General features: G+C 51.4%; 1 protein-coding gene across 2 annotated transcripts in view; it reads left to right on the top strand.

Moving 5' to 3' along the window:
• The first annotated feature begins 555 nt into the window (after positions 1–555).
• Positions 556–19,203, top strand: part of Nav2 (neuron navigator 2) — a 364,636-nt gene continuing 345,988 nt past the window's right edge. For both annotated transcript variants that reach the window (XM_052162012.1, XM_052162003.1), the window contains exon 1: positions 556–1,562. In XM_052162012.1, the coding sequence (XP_052017972.1) occupies positions 1,305–1,562 (258 nt within the window). In that variant the 5' untranslated portion in view covers positions 556–1,304. The remainder of the gene's footprint in view (positions 1,563–19,203) is intronic.

Below are 19,203 nucleotides of genomic sequence, written 5' to 3'. Positions count from 1 at the left end.
TTGAATGTCGCAGAGGAAGCTGTTGGGACGCCCCTGAGCCCACCCAGAAAGGAGAAATGGCTGGAGTGTCCTTCAGGGAGGGGACAAGGAGACCCGCCCTGTCGTTCCCAATGGAGGTGCAGAGAGGTTGGGGCGTGCCTCCGGAACCCGCAAACCGTTGAGATGACCCCAGCGATTTAAAAAAAAAAAAAAGAGAGAAACCGATTTCCCCCGGCACATGCCAGGAGGTGGAGGGAGGCGGGAATCTGCAACCCAACGGCGTTTTCAAAGGCGGCTCCCGGGACGCGGGGGTGGCGGCCCAAGGGGAGGCGCGCGCCGGGGCCATGCCGCAGAGCGGCCACCAGCTCGCTTTGTACTTGCGGCCAAGCGCGGCCCCAGAGTTTCGGCGGCGGCCCCGCGGAGTTGAGGCCACGCCCCCTTGCAGTGCGAGTCGCGATCGCGGATTGGTCCGCCGCGAACCAATGGGCGCGCGGGAACGGCCCGGGCTGTCAGCGCGCGCCGCAGCCGGTCCTCCCCTGCGTCCAACCCTGCAGCCCGCGCTGCCTTCCCCGGAGCTCAGCTTAGCGCAGCGCAGCCAGCCTGGCCAGCTGCGCGTCCCAGTGCCCTCTCCCTGCCACCACCGCCGTGCTGCGCTGGAGCGCACGGAGCATGGCCAGAGCCGCAGAAGCTCAGGTGCTTGGTGTTCGAGGGGCTTGTGAGCTTCGGTGATCGGCTGTCACGCCCAGACAGACCTGTCTGCGGAGATTGCCCAGAATCTGCCTAGGCGCGGGTGACACTGCGGCGCGTTTGCAGGGTGACAGCCGCCTCGCGGTTGATGCATCTTGGGCTCCGTGCGTCCTCCGTCCTCCCATCCTCTGCTCTTTTGCTCAAAGGTTCACGCCCGCAGGCTCCGGAGCGCGACGTGTGCGTCCCCGTACCCGGTGTCTCTTCCTAAGGAGCCTTCTCACTTCGGAGACGCAATGACAAGTTAAAATGGGCGTCCACGCCTCGGTTTCCCAGGAGAAGAATTGCCAGAGGCAGCCGTCCCCGAGAGCCCAGAGCTTCTGAACAGGCCGCCCACTGCGACATCCGCGCAGGTGGGACCTGCTTAGGGCAGTGACTAGCCTGCCACCCGGCAGGCGCACTCGCAGGATTTCCCCAGTTCCCCGACCCGGGGATTTTGTTTTTTGTTTTTTTCTTCCACTGTTGGTGGGCGCCTCGCGGGCCGAGGCCCGGCGCCTGCTCGGCTGCCCGCGCTGCCTTTAGCGGTCGCCTCCGCCGCCGCTGCCAGGGACGTGCTGGGAAAGCCAAAGCCCCGGGAGAAGATGCCGGCCATCCTGGTAGCCTCCAAAATGAAATCGGGACTGCCCAAACCCGTGCACAGCGCCGCGCCCATCCTGCACGTGCCCCCGGCCCGGACTGGTCCTCAGCCCTGCTACCTTAAGTTGGGAAGCAAGGTAGAGGTGAGCAAGACGGCCTACACTAGCCAAATCCCCCTGAAATCGCAGGGGCTGCAGGAGCCGCCGGGGGAGGGGCTCCCGTTGCGGAAGAGCAGCTCTCTGGAGAACGGGTTCGATACCCAGGTGAGCAGTGCTGTGTGCTGGGGCACTATTACAGGGTGGGAGTGATGGATGATCCTTCATGGGGGAGGGGTACGGCTGCCTTGAGGAGAGGCTACCATAATGTGATTGGAAAGAGGAAACATACCCCTTACGCTGCCAGATTGGAAGGATAGATTGATCAGTGGGTGTGGCCAGGAGGGGCTACGCTGGCCGAGGTGCCAGAGGTTCTCCCGGGGAGCTCCGCAAAGCGAAGGGGTGCTGGCAGCCAGCGGCTTTTATGGGATTGGAGCAGGTGTAGAGGTGCATTCAAAAAAATGCACGCTGCCATTGGAAATGTCAGGGCCATCAGTGCTGAGCGCTTGGCCCCAAGGAGACAGTATCTGCTGCTGTGATGTGTGTCTATACTCGGGTTGTAACCCCGAGAAGGAGTGGCCTGGTGCCTTGAAGGGTTGGGTACCACCTGGCTACGCTGTGAGATCCAGGACAAGGGATACTGAGTGGGTGCCCTGAACTTACCCTCCTCCCAGCTTGAAGATGGCCGCTTCCTGTCCCATCTTTAGGGAGAAGGGATTCTAGCCAGGTGCTGCCAACTGCTAGCTGCTCCAGACTCCTAGTGACTGGGTGGCTTGGCTGTCTCAGAATGGCTGCCTTAGCTAAGCCCCTCCTTCTTGGGTAGTCTATGCTGCCAGTGTTGGTGGCTCTGGTGATTGGGGAGGTGATGGTGTGGGCGAGAGAATGGCTGAGTGACTTCTACCTTTCGTGGCACAGCAGGCATCCCCTACTGGGCTGGGTGACAGGCCCTGGCCATGCAATCTCTTTTAAGGAAATCCTTACGGGCCAATCAGTTTCTCTTGGACTCCTGCCATCCCCGCTGCCTTCCCCCCTCTTCTGGCAGGAGGGAGCAGGGCCATGCTGTATTTTCTTGGCTGCCAGTCAGCAGGGACTTTTAGGGACAGGCTGACCTGACTGATGTGGCTGTCCCAGTCAGGAGAAGGAGAAGCGGGAAGCCAGAAGGGGAGGCAGGCTGGAGTTAGCATGGGGGGAAGCAGCAGCAGACCAGAAGGCCTTTGGGGCACACTTCTCTGTAGCTTTCTCTGATCAGAGGCTAGGTAGGGCTCAACACATTTCCTAACCTTCCCGATGGAGGAGCTGGATCTAGAAGCTGCTCACAGACAGACTGTCGGAACTCGGAGCCGGAGAAGCCCCCCTCCCCACACAAGCTCCCACACCCGCCCATCAGCATGTCCCTCTTGATGCTGCACTTGCTAAACATTTTTGGAAGCTGACAGCCCTGACGGATGGTGTGTGGGAGGGAAGCAAGATTCCCTCCAGTGCTCCTGGGTCCTGGCTCTGCTAGACTGTGTGCTCTGCCTTTTTTTCTTAGAGCTCCAGGACTTGTCCAGAGGGCTCTGAAAATGAGGGTGAGCACCAGGGTGCCTCCTTCCTCTGCGGGGGGTGGAGTGGGTGGTATTTTGGAACCTCGACCGGGAATGTGACACATGCCCCCGAGCCTGATGAGGAGGAACGTAGGAATGAACAGAAGGCAGACGCCGGGCTCATTCATAGCCAGACTACCGTCTGCTCTTGCCCATTTGACCCTTCAGTTAAGGAACAGTGGCAGAGGATTACAGTGAGCGGGCTCTGAGAAAGTAATTCACCACTCTCCATTAAAAAAAAAGATTTTTTTTTTCACTCTTAGACATCTCCATGAGGGGCTAACTTGGCCCTATTCCCTGGAGGCGCTGTTTCTCTTCTGTCCCCACTGTGCCCACCACCCCACATTCCACCTCTCTTACTCTCCATGGGCCCTCTGCATCACGAGGGTGGTTTGGATGGATGTCTCAGGAAGCTGGCCGCCTTCCAGTGGACAGTCCTGGCCTCCCAGCTGGCCCCTCCTTGCCAGCCCCTGAGTCTCCTAGGAGCTCTTCTATATAACAGACACTCAGAGCCCCACCCTGACATCAAAGGGGCTTTGGCAAAAAGGATTTCACCTTCTTTGAACAGGGTATCCCCATGGTGACAGACAGTGCACATTCACCTTCCAGAAAAGTCCCTCGATTATTGGCTTGAGGGCTGTGACTGACTTAGCACCTGGTAATTTCCTGGTTCCAAACTTAATGTTTATCATTACAAGACACTCAGGAAATGATGAACTCAGCGGCAAGTGATATCCCGGAGACGTTGCCTCTCTTTTATTTGGGGGATTTTGGGGGCAGGAGACTGGCTGGGTTGCATAGTGACTAACAGCCCAGGTTTTAAAGCTTTGGCTATCAGTGGTTCCTTCTGTCTGACCTATGCTAGCTGAGTGGCCTAACTACTCCCCTGGGCCTCAGTGTTTCCATCTGCAAAAATGGGCACGGGAATTGTGAGCATTACGAAAAATTTAGTATTCTTTAAGTGAGAAAAAGTGGAGCTCTCGGAAGATGTCAACCTCTTCATGAGCATTTGCAGGCCTCTGACTCTGCCTGGCACAGTACCAGGTGCTGTGCGAGGATGGTGGGGGCGGGGTGAGCTGGGGTGACCTGAATGCCTGGTGTGTTAGGTCCTCATTGGTTTCCACAGGAATACTTAGAATAGGTGTGGTGCATGTGTCCAAGTCCTATGAAGTGTCCTAAGAAAGGTACCCTTGCCTTGTGCTTCCTAGGTGGCAGGAATTGCTCTAGGTGTTTTGCATAAGATAACTCTTTTATTCTCTTAACAGTCCGATGAGATAAGTATGATTATCCCCGTTTCACACTTGAGGAAATCAAAGTTCAGTGGCCTCGAGAGCAGCAGAGTTAGTAGCATTTGAACTGGAACCCCTTAACTGTCACGCTGGAGGGAGGGGGGGGGAGCCATAGCAGCTGCTGATCAGTTACGGACCTTGAGGCATCAGACCACAGATGTCACCACTGATCCAGCATGTTGTCCAGCGTGGCGGATCAGGGATCCCAGCTCAGTCAGGTGCTGGACCAGTGACATACCCACCCTCCAGCATTGTCTCTCGTGCTGCTGCAGAGCTGAGGACAAGAAAAGACCTGGATCGTGGGCATGATATATTCCAGTTGAAAGGTATGACTTCTGCTTCCAGCAGAGGGCAGCACTGGGAGAACTGAAGATGTGCTAGGGCTGAAGATTCAAGATGCTAGAAGGAAGGCTAGGAGCTCAGGGGCCAGAGAAGACCTCGGAGCTCACAGAGGAGGAAGGAGATGAGCTGGGCCCCAGCAGGGGGCAGGAGTGCCCAGCGGGGAGGAGAGAGGAGGAGGAGAGGAGGAGGAGAGCAGACTGCACTACCCTGAGTGGTGCAGAGCCCAAGCGGATGCTTCCTCATGCACGTTCTAGGTTGTGTGCTTTCCATTTTAGGTCAGGGTATGAGAAAGAGCAGAGGCTTGGCAGTGGATGCTCATGTTGGCTTCTATCGGAGGGTACCTGCCGGCAGTGAGAAACTGAGGAGACGGTGGCCTCTCCTACAGGACCTAGCTCAGAACTGACCCTTGGGAAGCAACAATGATGGCTATCGTTAGTGTGGGTTTCGGGGTGTTTGTCATGGTAGTTATAGGGCAAAGCATTCCTGGTTTTGTCTTTTGATACAGGGTCTCTCTATAGACCTGGCTGGCCTTGAAATCATAGTGATCCACCTGCCTCTGCCTGCTTAGTGTGGGGATTTTAATCTCGGCATGAGCCACCACGCCCATTCCTAGTTTCTTACCCAGCAGTTCTAGTGACTCAGCCGGGCTTCCCCACCATCAGCAACTTGCAAGCCAGTAGTCGTTAGAGGTGGTCAGCCTTTGCCTCCTCTCCTGGAGCCTCCTGCGGGCCTGCTGCTTGGTCTCTCAACCTCCAGCAAAACCTGCTCTACCTCACTCAGGTCCTTCTGACAACCTTTCTGCGACTGTGCCACCTGGGCCTCCCCGAGAGGGACCGTTTATCATATCTGTTCTGGTCTCTCATGTGTGGTGAACTAGGACCACATGTAAGCGATCATTTTAGACACATGCTCTGTGTTAGAGTACAAGTCTCTGGCCAGTCCTCAGGCAAAGAACTCTTGGGCTGAAAACGGGGTTAAACTTTTTTTTTTTTAGAAGCAGTTGCAGGGGGAAGAGATGATTCACATAATACTTTGATATTTCCTGTTTTTAGGAGCTCGTGATCAGCATGCAACTTATTTCTTTTAAAAAAAAATAATTAGAGATGTGATTGAAATCCTATGTGAGCATTTTTAGATGTTTAAAAAGGAAAGCGTGGGTGAGCTCCCCCCCCCCCCCGCAAGAGCCCCGGTCCGAGCTTACAACCTGCTGCAGCTTCGCCCCGCTGTGTTTTGATTAGAATGCTTGCTTCGTCATCTGAGCTGATTGTGGATTTGATTAGTGTGTTTTTCTGCCGTCGTCGTGTTGTTCCCTTTCCTCCTTTTCTCAGTTCTTAGAGGCGAGCGAGTGCACATTGTGGTTATCTGCCAAGGAGCAAGAATGTTTACAGTTCATGTATCACTGCCTCTCCCCTGGGTGAATTCTCTAGAGATGCTTTAAAGGTAGAGTCAGGGGCTTATTCGGGGGATCCTTCGGTGTGTATCCATCTTTGTATAAATACACCCCACATCTTTGTATAAACACACACATACACAGCTCTACACACATGGAAAAGTTTCAAGTACCGAGCGCATGTAATCACACACATACTTCAAAAGGGAGGCTGGGGGAGTTACAGCCCAGGGGTCAGCATTGATAATGACTGGGCTTACAGCTTGCGTTTTCACACTTTCTCAGTGACCAAGACTTGAAGCACCGGCTCGCTGCCCATTTTTATTTACTTACATACAAGATGTGAGGGCCGCAGGCTCGCTAGGGGCGCGTTTACTCAGACTTCTGTCAGTCTCCTGAAGCCGGTGTGCAAACCCAACCCGCCCAACAAGACTTTTGGCTGAGAGTCAGAGGTTGTCATTTCTTAATTCAGCCTTGCCTCTGGGAAAGGGTCATTCACAGAACGTTTGCTTGCTGCCAGGTCATCTGCTGTACCCTTTATACCGTTATCACGTAATATGAAACACAAGAAACTGGGCAAAGGTGAAACAGTTGGCGCGGTTTGTGTGCGGGAGCTAAGATCAAGACTGATTATCAGTTGGAAACATCTCTGTGTGGTAACTCGGGCTTTATTGGTGGGCAGATGTGGATTCAAATCCTGGCTTTGGCCCTATTACTTGGTACTGATAAACGACATTTTTTTTTAATGACGATGCTTATAAGCTGTGAGGATTCAGTGAGATATCACAGGTGCCATGTACAGGGCCTTGCCAGTATTGGGCAAGGACTATGCAGTACTACCTATTTTGACAACCCAACATCAGACCATGGCTCATGTCTGCCTCGCCCTGAGCTGGCGTCCCATCTACCTGCTTCCCAAGTGGATAACTGACTGCAGGGACAGACAGGTGGCTTGTAGCACCGAAGGCTACTGCACAGCAGTGCTTTGGTTCACTGACTTGGGAATATGAGTAAACTCTGAACAGTGTCATCCGAAGAAATGACTTGCAGGGTTGTTCACTGAAGCCTCCACATTTTAGTCACAGGCACACCGGCCCTAAAATGGCAACCCAAGGGAAGGTTCTGCTCCAGGCTAAACTGGCAGCAGAATGTGTCCTTTATATGTCTGTCTTAGCCACCGCTGTTTGAGGTGGTAGGGCGCAGCTGCCCAGTCTAATGGTCCAGCACAGGCCAAAACTCAGCAAGTGTCCGGCCTATTACGTAGGCTTCCCGACGGCTGCTTACGGTTCCGGGGGTCAGAAGGGAGGCCCTTTTCCCTCCTAGCTAAGCAGTGGGAATTAAGCCTCATGACCAGCTTGGTCAATAAGGTGCCCCAAGGCCTGATGGCTAGCTGCCCAGTGGTGTTTTACCAATAGCCACAGGACCAATTTTTCAATGGCCACTCTGTCTCGTGGTCACATTGTTCAAGGGGATGGACAGTGCGTTCATAGACCGTCTTGGGTACAATGAGCCATGTGATTTAGAGAAAGCAACTTGGCTGGGCTTTTGTGCTTGACAATAGCAAGTGACTCAGACATTTTCACACACACACACACACAAACACACACACACAGACACACACGAGTCACCCATATAAAACTTTAAAATGACTCATGACTCGGGGTCGCTTTCCCAAGGCAGGCCAGCCCTCTCTCTCCTGCTTTGCAGACAAAGACCCCACAGCTTCAGCATGGTTTGGCCCTCCTTCTGAGTGAACTCTCAGTGCGCTCAGGTCTGTTGCTTACGGGGTGCTGGGAAGTGTGGGGTATCCTACCGCGCTGTCTTCCTAGATTCCTGGTAGAAAAGGGAAAGTAAGAAGTGATTCCTCCTCTAACAGGGTCCTTTTGGGGGGAGGTTGGGAAATCAACTCCTCAAGACAGCGTGACAGATTATGGAGAATTGTCACAGGGCTGAGGAGGTGGCTTAGTGGCTACAGTGCTGGTTACCGGAACCCATGATTAAAAAAAAAAAAAAGGAAGAACTGGTAGATCTTACTGACCAGTCACTTTTAGGCAAATCAGTAAACTCCAGGCTCAGTAAGAGACCCTGTCTCCAAAACTAAGATGGAGAGTGACACAGGTACCCACGCATACACAAGCATGGGAGAACATGCACCCCCAGATACGGCCCACCCCAGAATAAAAGAATCACAGTCATCCCATCCCCCCTCCTATCCCCCTTCCCCCCCCCCACACCCATGAGCACAGTCTCTAGCCGCCTGTCACTGTATTTAATCCCATAGCAATCCATAGAGGAGATGCTGCTTCCAGAAAAGAATGGCTACTCAGGGAGCCAGGCGCTTTGGTTCTATTCCCTTAGTTCTTTTGACCCCTGTGAATGAGTCAGCTTGCCTTTCCGAGCTTCCGACTTAGCGCATGGAAAGGAAGTTACCTGCTCAACCCTCTGGAAGGCTCGCTGTCAGATCAACAGAGGCGATTCTGATGGAGGAGGCACCATCTTTAGCATTTTTTTCAGAGTTCAGGAGGGTTCAGCTTCTATGCGACCAGTTGCACAGCTGATAAATAGCACACCCAGAATTTGAAGCCATGTGTTTCAACCTCCAAAATCAGGGTCCTTAACAGCAACTGTGAAAGTCCTTTGTGGGGGTGGGCCTCAAAGGGTGTTGCTAAGATCAAATCTCAGCAGGCTGCTATATATATATGTATATATGTACATGTACATGTACATGTATATATGTGTGTGTGTGTATATATATATATATATATATATAAATTTGGTGTGTACATGTGGTGATCTGAATAAACATGGCCACCCATAAGCTCAGAGAAAGTGGTGTTATAGGAGGCCTAGTTGGAGTGGGTGTGGCCTTGTTTTAGGAAGTGTGTCACTCAGGGCGGGCTTTGAGGTTTCAGAAACTCAGACCAAGCCCAGGGTCTCTCTCACCTTGCTGCCTGCTGAACCAGCTGTAGCACGCTCAGCTACCTCTCTAGTACAGTGTCTGCCTGCGTGCCACCGTGCTTCCTGCCATTACGATAACGGACTAAACCTCTGAACCTGTAAGCCAGCCCCAGTTAAACGCTTTCCTTTATAAGAGTTGCTGTGGTTATAGTGTCTCTTCTCAGCCATAGAACACTGAGGAAGACAGTACATAATCTTACTTCCACCCCAGATTCTGAAAACATCACTTCACTATTAAACAAATGTTAGATGATTAATAATATCAGTTACGTTTTTCTGGATATATATATTGCCAAGTCCTTTGAGGCCACAGGGCCCTTCAGGGTGGCCAGCGTGAGACCTGTCAGTGCAGGTGTGAGACAGATGAACAGGAAACAGGGAATTTGATTGAAACTGTTTGCTGCCTTGGGAAGCAGTCAAGTTAGTCCTCATTATGGAGTGGTTTTGGTTTGTTTCTTTGTTTCTTTTTTGTTGTTAAATAGCCCAAGTGGGCCTCAAATCCAATATCCTCCTGCCTCTGCCCTCTGAGTGCTGAGATTGGAGGTGAATGCCACCACGCCCAGTGTAGATAAGTTTTATAAAAAATATATAATAATAAAGATTTATTCATTTTTATTTTATGTATATGGAATTTTTGCCTCCAAGTGTATCTATGGACCATGTACATGCAGTGCCTGAAAAGGCCAGAAGAGGGTGCCAGATCCCCTGGAACTGGAATCATGGATGATTCTAAGCCATGAGGTGGGTGTTGGGAACCAAACCCAAGTTCCCTTCGAGATAAGCTAGCTCTCTTCACCACTGAGCCATCATTCCAACCTCCTGCAGATCAGTCTTTATAACAGCAGCCCTGGTATCTCACGATGAACAGTCTGGGCTACTCTAGTGAACAAGCCTTAACAGTGTACAGTCACGGTGGCCCAGGCAACATCTTGTACCCCACAGAAGAGAGACCTGAAAAGAGTGTGAACGTATGTTGGTTGTTCAGGAAAAGGAAAATGTTGAGAAGATCCATAGATAGGACAAAGCTTCCAGACTGTGTTTGGTCCATTTTGCAAAAAAAAAAAAGTAAAATAAAATATCCGAACCAGTCTGCTCCTGGAGAAAGGAGATTTATGCAGTCTATGGCTTTGGAAGTTAGGAATCTTAATAACACGTCAGGCTCTTTCGAGCGCTCCCCATCCCCTCCCCCAGTTGTGGCCCTTCAGGACAGCGAGCAATAGCAGAGCATTTGAGAAACATAGATTGAGTGTCATCCCAAACAGGAAGCCAGAGAGGACCCAGGGCCTGGCTCAGGCTTTTATATCACCTGTCTCTCATAAGAACCGACTCCAGAAAACCAGTGCACCCTTCAGCAGGTACACCCCAGTGACTCCCAGAAATCCCACCACCTTCTAGCGCTTCGACCTCGAGACAGACCAGTGTCTGACCCACGAGCCTCTGAGAGGTACAACCTAACCAGTACCTAAGGCATACATAGCGTATAAGAATCTCCTCCAGTCTTCTCCAAATGATCCTGAGCCTGTCTGGGTCTGTGAGGACGGTTGCCTTAAAGGGGCTCGGAAACGTTTGCAGGTCTCTCAGGAGAAATGGGATTAAAACGCGGCCTTGTCTGCTTTCAAACCTGTGCTGCTCGCTGTAGAGTTATTTTGCTGGTCCCTCAAGGAAGCCTGGGGCCCGTGCTGAGCTGTCCTCTCTCCAGAGCTTTCGTGTGTTTCGCTAGCCTTAGCCTTCCCCCATGTTCTGCATTCTCTCTTATGGGGCCTCCCAGGTACTGCCAGGTCCTGCCTGTCACCAGAAGCCCTATGATTGTAGGATAAGCGGGTCCTGTGTGGTCTCGCCTACCTCCTCTGCAATCTGGGTACCATCTCCTTTCCCACTGCTGTGGTTGTTATTCGGGGAGCACTGCGGTCCAGTGGAGCCCATGTGCCTCACAGCTGGCAGGTCCTCCTTCCTGTCCTCCCTCCCTGTGCTGCCGGCGGCTGCCCTGCACACAGTCCTTTCTTCATGCAGATTTGCTCTGATTCTTTTCAGACCAGGGGAGTACTAGCTTGTTTGCATTAAAATCCGCAGGCTGCCAGTGTCCCAGGGCACTCCAGGCCTTCCTGCTGCATGGGCGCCTGGGCTTCGGTGGGTAGCCAACTGGAGGCCAAGGAGGGCATGAGTCAGAGGCAAAGAGGGTGGCATTTAGGTGACAAACCAGACTGGAAAGGAGCAGCCTGACTTTGGATGGCTGCGTTATTCACGATCTAGGCCTGGAAAGCCTGGGACCATGGATACCTGAACCAGGAGAGATCTTAGAGGCCACCTGTTTCCAGCCATGTCCAAAGAGGCATGTGACTTGCTTTGAGTTCCCACCTCCAAGGGCCAGAGTGCAAAGTGGAACCCGGGCGGGCCTCTTACCTCCCGAACCAGATCCACAGATATGTGCTCAGAAGGCCTGGACGGTGTGATGACCATACCAGAAGCAGCCTGTACTGCAGGGTTTCTCCTACCATGTCTTTCAAAGGGGTACTAATTTCTTCATATAGGAAGCCTTTGCATTTTGGCTCATGGAATCAGAAAAGCAGATGACAGTTGGCTGACACCAACCACTGAGAAGCCTGGGCCAGCTCCCCAGGTGGACAAGACCGTCCCCTTGCATACATCGTGTTTATGTGGCTCAGGATCAGCTGGCATTCTGACCAAGCTAGTACCAGACTGCTTTGACTCTGTTCCATGCTTTTTATTCCTTACCCCTTAGATTGCCCCCCACCCCACCCCCACCCCCCGTGCCCAAGCTGGACATCTGAGAGAGCAGGGGTACCCTCCTGCCTCCCCTTCTATTTACCATGCATCTAATGTGTCTTGCACTGGTGGAGCCTGGGCCATCTGGGCATTGAATAAGTAGTCAGCTGCAGACCATTTTCCACAGGGAAAGCATGGCGTTTCAAGGACTACAAAGGGAGAGATTTGTTCCTCTCTGTAGTAGTGCCTGGCAGGGGGTAGATAAAGGCACTGCTCTTTCCAGAACGGTCACTTTGGGCTGGGTTGCTGTTCCAGGCCTTTGTGGCTTTTCTCATTTCCCTACGCAGAAGCCACGCCTCTGAGCTGGGTGCGCTTCCGCTTCCCAGATGCTCTCCTGTTGACAGGTGAAGAGAGGCATGGAGACTGAGCACAGAGTGCCCAAGGTCACATTCCTCCCGAGTGAAAGCCTGGCCCCCAGCTCAGCCAGCACCTGAAGAGCTTTCATCCCTAGCCAACCTGCCTGTCAGGTGGATGGAGCCTTAGTCCCGTTAACTGCGGGAAGAAAGATCCAGCATAGAGAGGGTCAAAGCCCACCACGGCCCTCCAGGAAACCAAAGCTAAGACTTGCCTTGTAAGGTAGCACAGGGCCTCTTCCCCAGAAAGAACCAACCTAGAAATGTCCCAGCATTCTCAGGGGCTTGGTGGATGAACTCCTTGGCCTTCCTCTTTCAAGTCTCTGCTTACTGATGGTTTGAACTCCTTTTTCTCTTCTAGCTAGCAGAACAGAAATCGATATAAGCTTGACTTCAGGCCCTAAAGCTGTTAACCTGCCTGCTTTGTTGTTTTTAGACAGATGTAGATTAGAAGTATACGGCTCGCCCACACCCATGTATTGGGCACAAACCGTGGGTACACTCTGTAACAGGAAGCTGCTGGTTTTCCATTCCAGAGAACTGGAACTCGCTCAGAAATTTGTCATTTGCAAGGTCCAACCCTCACCACATTCCACTGCTGTTTCTGAGCGCTTCCAATCACCTGGGCTGTGAGGAGGCAAGCGGTGGGCGAGGCCAGGCTGGCAGGACTAGAGTGCTACATTCTCCAGGTCTAGCGACTTCCAAGTGACCCCAGCCTGGCTCTGCCTGGCCCAGTCCGCTCAGTAGAGTGTTGCCTTTGGATCGACACAGTGCAGACAAGAAGCTTATTTTAGAACTGGAAAGAGGGCAGACGTATCAATAAAAAGCCAGGGAAGGAACAATCCATTCAGTGGTTTTAAAATATCTCTTCCTCAACAGAAAAAGATTATTTTTGTTTCTTAAAAAACAACTGGTGAATTTTCCCCCAGTCGAAAAGAGAAGCTTAGGAGACCTTTTAAATTTTTAAAATTAAAAAAAAAAAGGCTAGAAAGATGGCTCAGTGTTAGAGAGAACTCACTGCTCTTTCAGGGACCAGAGTTTGGTTCCCACTACTCACATCAGGAGGTTCATGACTGCCTATGACTCAAGCTGTGGGGGGATGTGACGCCCTCTTCTGGCCTTCTTGGGGATGGCACTCACATATGCCAGCACAAACACATTTGCATAACGAAAATTTTAAAGTAAGATCTTCAAAAAAAAAAAAAAAAACCCAACAACAACAACAAAAACCTCAAGTGTGGAGTGTAATGATAGGAAGAACGTTTGTCCCCTGTCCCTTCCTTGCAGACTCTGAAGGCTTCAAGCTGAATCACATGACCCTCCTTTCTTGTCCCTCTCTTTTAAGGACAAAGAAACTGAGCCTCATGGTCTCCTCCCCTGCTGTTCTTTTTGCTCAGACCCTCCCCCCACATCAACACTGCTCATTCCTTCCTCTCCACTCTGCTCAGGCATCACTGCTCAAAGCGCTCCTTTCAGACAATGATGCTATATAAAATGGCGGCATCCATCAGCCTTCCCCAGGTCACCCCTCACCCTGCTTTGTTTCTTCTCAAGAGCTAGAACAGGTTTCCCAGGCCATCTTTTTTTTAAAAAAAAAATATTTACTTATTTATTATTTACTTATTTATTTTATGTATATGGATACACTGTATGTAGTTGTCTCCCGACACACCAGAAGAGGACATTAGATCCCATTACAGATGGTTGTGAGCCACCATGTGGTTGCTGGGAATTGAACTCAGGACCTTGGGAAGAGCAGTCGGTGCTCTTAACCGCTGAGCCTTCTCACCAGCCCTTCCCAGGCCATCTTAAACACATCCTTTCTCTCTCATCCACCCTGACCCACAGGTATAAGCAGAACAGTGCTCATATCTCTACTCTGCCAGACGTTCTGGAAAACGATGCCTTGTTCAGTTGACACTGTTACCCTCTCTGGAAGTGCAGACTCACCTACCCTGAGTCCCCTGCCCTGGTGATGGGATTGGAGAATTGGAGATGGGAGAAAGGCACAAGGCAAGGCCAGGAGAAAAGTCTCAGAACGGAGCTCTCCAGAACTGGTCACCACGCCTTAGATGTTGCTTATTTCTGTGCATTGGTGTGCAGCTAAGGTTTGCCCGCCATAGCCGGAGGCTAGGAGTCACACAGTAGCTGAAGAAAGGAGCAGCACAGAGGGTCTCAGCTTCTCTCTCTCTCTGCCAGGCGGACCTGGGTCAGTGTAGAGTTCTAGGACCCGGGTGGAAGCTGGACATAGCTCTGCCTTTAGCAGATGGCTATGGCTTCTTCTCAGCCTTGAGCAGAGGTGGAGCTGGCAGGATGCCCACTATGCAGCCTAATTCAAACAGACTCTTTTGTAGAGGGTGGCCATGAAGGAGGCAGAAAACAGCCAGACTAGCATAGGGAAGAGACCACTGACTTGAGACCCCATGAAAGCCTCCCTATGGGCAAGTGTTGTACAAATAGCAATATGCCTGCTTTCTTTGAGTTAGGCTGAGGTTGGGTGTTGATTTGAGTATTGGTAAAATGCAGAACATATTAGCCAAACTCCAGAACAGACTGTTTGCTGAATGCATCCATATATCCATGAATGCATGTTAGCACGTGCATGTGTGTGTACCAATGAATGTGTTTGTACATGCATATATTCATGCATACATGTGTGTACATGTGTGCATATGTTTTACACATATGCATACATGTGTGTACATGTGTGCATATGTTTTACACACATGCATTTGTGTTGTGTATGCAGCATGTGTCTGAGTGTCCATATGGTCCTCAAAAGCAAAGGTTAAAAAAAATATATCCATTTTACCCCCAGACAGTTCCACAGTGCGAGAAGTTGAATGTCTTTGTTCTTTGGATCAAGAACCTCCTATTCTCTTTCTGAACCCTGTGTTCATAGCTTCATGGCCTGGGCGCGGGCCCTGTGGTCCTTCACAGCAGCTTGTGGGGTTGTTCAGACATCTCCCTTGCAGAGAAAATCGATCCTCTGCATCTGTGTTTCTTAGGACTTTGCAGGGGATTCTGGAGCTCTTGGGGGTGTGTAATTGAATTTGAGACGGACTCTGAAGAGCAAGTGTTCACAATCATCCCAACCACAGTCTGAATCTCAGATCCGCCTGCTTGCATTCACGGGGCTCTAGGTGAGCGTCCACACCTGGTCCCCATCTTCACAGCTTTGTAGACAGGAGAGCAGTGAACAGCAGCCCTCCAACCTGTCTCTGCATCTTCCCTGCTGTATAGGCAAGATGACTTAGGTATGGCACCACATCCTGCTGTGTCTCCTGCTAGACCTGGAAATATGGATATAATTGGCGAGAGAGGTCCGTGACAGATGCAATCAAGAATTGCAATGTCAAGGTTTAATTACATTAGTGTGATTTGGCAATAAGAAGACCAATTAATTAGTTCTCAGATAGTTATTAACATGAAGGGAAGAGTGAGCATGAAGAAAGGTCCTGCAGGGGCAAGAGAGAGCTAGGGAAAACACAGCTTTTCCTTTAAATCAGCGGTCTTCAAAATTGCAATGGGAACTGGTAAATATGCAGAGAGGCCTTGGCCCCAGCCACAGAGACTGAATTTTCAAAACTAAGATGAGGTCACACAATTATGTGGGCTTCCTTTTTGTGGGATTATAGATGAACCCAGGGCCTGAGACCAACTAATTATGTTATATTCCCAGCCCCCAAATCAGAGTCTGGACAACTATAACCAGTGGACACACAAGTGATCTGAGGCCCCTATTCTGACACAAGGCCAGATGGAAGACCTCATCCAAAGACAGAGAGACAGAGGATCCATGCAGGCGCTGGGTGAGGGTATGGGGGCGGGGGCTGAGGTTGGATGCCCAGAAGAACGTGAGCAGACAATGCTATATAGGCTTTGAGGTAGTTCAGGACTCTGATGAACAGGAAGCCCCAACTCCTCTCTCTGCATCCAGGGTTGTCAGGTAGCATGATGTCTCCTCATTTCCTGAGATTCGTGGTGAAGGAATGAGCAGTTTATATGGCCTCTGTTGAAGGATCGACTTGTCAGCTCTAGAGTTCCCTCCTGCTCAGTCAGGCACTGGGAGTCTTCTGGGGAGGGGACCTGATCCCCTTGGAACCACAGGACCAGTTAGAAGAAAGAAAGCCTCTGATGAGACATAGGGTTCCATGTGAGTGCCAAAGGTCCCTACCAAGGGCCTCAGGTGACATCTCAGGTCTGCTGGAGGTCCTGTATCTTCCTAATGAGAGCAAACCAAGATCTACTGCCTACAGAAAGTAGATTTCCTGGTGTCTTCTGTAGTTCACTACGAGCTAGAGGAAGGAGGAATAGAAAGGAGGGAACAGTTCATCAGACCTACTGTGTGCTTGGTTCTAGTCTCCACACTGAGTTTTTGGTTGGTTGGTTGGTTGGTTGGTTGGTTGGTTGGTTGGTTTGATGAAACAAGGTTTCTTTGTGTAGCCTTGGCTGTCCTGGAACTAGCTCTATAGGCCAGGCTAGCCTGGAACTTATAGCGATCCATTTATCTCTGCCTCCCTCCCCACTGCCTGGCTTAAACTCCACACGCTAACTTGATGGGTGGGTACCATCTGTTTGTGTTACAACTAAAGAAAGAGGAGCCTGAAGAGGTGAGACGACCTGCTTGCCTCACCCAGCTAAGACCCGGCAAAGGCTTGTCTCGCACTCTCCTCTAGCCATCTCCTGTGACTGTAATAAGAACCTTGTGTCCCCATCCACAGCCACTCTGAGTGGGATGGGGGCACAGAGTGGGCAGTGTGCCTAGAATCCCAGGACTCATGGGGGTATATCTGTGCCCCCTGTCAACAATCCACCCTTCAGTAATGTGGCCCTGGCTGCCAGCTGCTGTCACCAGAGCCAGACCCCACACCCACACAGGAGAGGGCTTTGGCCAAGGGCATGCTAGAGCAGGGGGAGGAAGTGCCCTTCAGAGGGGCTTGTCTCAAGGCTCCTGAATGGCTCCATTGAGGTGCCCAGGCAGGATGACAATGGGCCTGTTGGGGGCCTTGGCCTGCAGAGGTGAGAGGCCCTGGGCTGGGCAGGCAATGCTGCCTCAGAGGCCAGACACTGACTTCCAGGGCAGGAAGCCAGCGCCTCTGACGTGCTCCAAAATGTCAGCTCTGCTTAATGGCGAACAGCTGGGGCAGCTTGAGTTCTTCCCCATGCCAGGGAGGCATTGCCAACCCAGTACACCGGCTGTAGTGACACAGTACTCCTCCTTGCTGCACTCTGATACCCTTCCTGGGCTATGTCTTGCACAACAGCCACCAGGAACTGTGGCTACCCCCTTCCTGTGCCCCCTTGGTCCTCGGGAATAGCCTTTCCAGCCCTGTGGAGAAAATAGCATCTACCCCTTCCTCAAAAAAACAAAAACAGAGCATGGAACACTCACAGGTAGGGTGGTCAGGTGAAGTACAGGGCACCTGGGTAAATCTGAATTTAAACGAAATCGTTTTTTTAAATTATGTTTACATAGGTAGCAGGTTTCGATACATGGCAACCCTGGACAGAGATCCTGGTTTGTTAGGTGTGCCACGGGGCACGCCTACACTGAAACCTGTTTGTTTATCAGATATTCAGATTGCCCGGGACATCCTCGTTCTTACCTGTGAACTCCGTCAGCTACACTGAGGGAGTCATGACAGATTTTGCCACAGAGAAAGGTGGAATGGGGAAGAAACCTCTCAGGGCCACTCTCTGACCTGTTTCCCAGGAATGAAGTGGCCAGAGGCTGGCTTAGTGGGCAGTCACTGAAAGACAGCTCCTGCCCCTTGTCACCTCCCCACAGCGACATCACCGCAGGTCCACTGTGGAAAGGGACATCAGCTGTGGTTCTAGCCATGATGATTTCTGAGTACATCACCGTGACCAAGACCTGGCCAGTTTCATGATCCCTGTCCCCAGGTTCTTTATTTTTTGTTGTTGTTGATTTTTGTTTTGTTTTATTTTGTTTTGTTTCTGAGACAGGGTTTCTCTGTGTAGCCCTGGCTGTCCTGGAACTCAGTCTGAAGACCAGGCTGGCCTCGAACTCAGAAATCCACCTGCCTCTGCCTCCCAAGTGCTGGGATTACAGGCGTGTGCCACCACTGCCCGGCCCCCAAGGCTTTACACGTGAGCAAGAGCACGCGCAAGCTGCCACACTTCCACAAAGGCATACACCTGCCAGGGAGGGGACGGAAGGGTGGTTTAGGGGATCCCCTCTACCCTGAGCATCAGACTAAAGGTTTCAGAGTCAGGGGATCTGCCTTGTAACCCTAGGCCCTGTCCCTGAGTAGACTAGTCATATGTCCCTAAACAAGTCTCAGTTTCCTCTCATATAAAGTAGGAACAACATTCCTTATAAGTTCCAAGAACAGTGACAGGTGTGGGCACAAGTTACCAGCTGTATGAGTCTATGTAGGGTGAGTTGGGGTGGGCTGATGGGAGACAGGGAAGCCTGGGCCGTGGATGCTTCAACCCCGCCGCTGCCCCAGGCCCTTTGCACTAGCCCTTACCTGGGTCTCTGCTTCTAGTTAACCTCTACCATGATGGCCACTCAGAGCACTCACCCCTCTCCGGTCAATGTAGTAAAAGTAGGGTTTTTCTTGTATCATATTTTATGATTTGGACGTGCCTTTCATTAAGAACGCATGCTGGAGATCCACCAGGGCTGCTTGACGGCCCATTTTACCGTGTAGCCTCCGACATGGACTTGAATATCTTGCTGCCTCAGTTTCTCCCTGATTGGGAACCGAGAAGAGACCTCACATATAATGGGCTTAGCATGGAGTCCAGCATGTGTCAGGTACTCAGGAAGCAGACACTGATTAAGAAGGTCTTGTGTTCTGTGATACGTTTGTGAGTTAATAGTCCAGAAAGGTGAATTGTCTGGCCCAAGGAGGCATAGCTGAAAGGGAGACTCTTCCACTTCTCAGGGGCCCTTGGGTCGCCTAGCTTGTGAGAGAGACAGCTTCTGTCTTTTACCTGGATACCTCCCTAGGAGATACCTGGACCCAGTTGTTTGGGTCCAAAGATTGGGCATTGTGGATATCCTGCCTATTGCTTCCTAGGGTCAGGGTAAAAGGTAAAAGGCAATCTGATTTTCCCATCACCGGCCATTCTGCCCTT

This window comes from Apodemus sylvaticus, chromosome 1 (genome assembly GCF_947179515.1).
Source record: "Apodemus sylvaticus chromosome 1, mApoSyl1.1, whole genome shotgun sequence".
NCBI classification, from domain to species: domain Eukaryota; kingdom Metazoa; phylum Chordata; class Mammalia; order Rodentia; family Muridae; genus Apodemus; species Apodemus sylvaticus.
The sequence above is the reverse complement of the archived record's forward strand: the minus strand, read 5'-3'. Positions and strand labels throughout refer to the sequence as shown.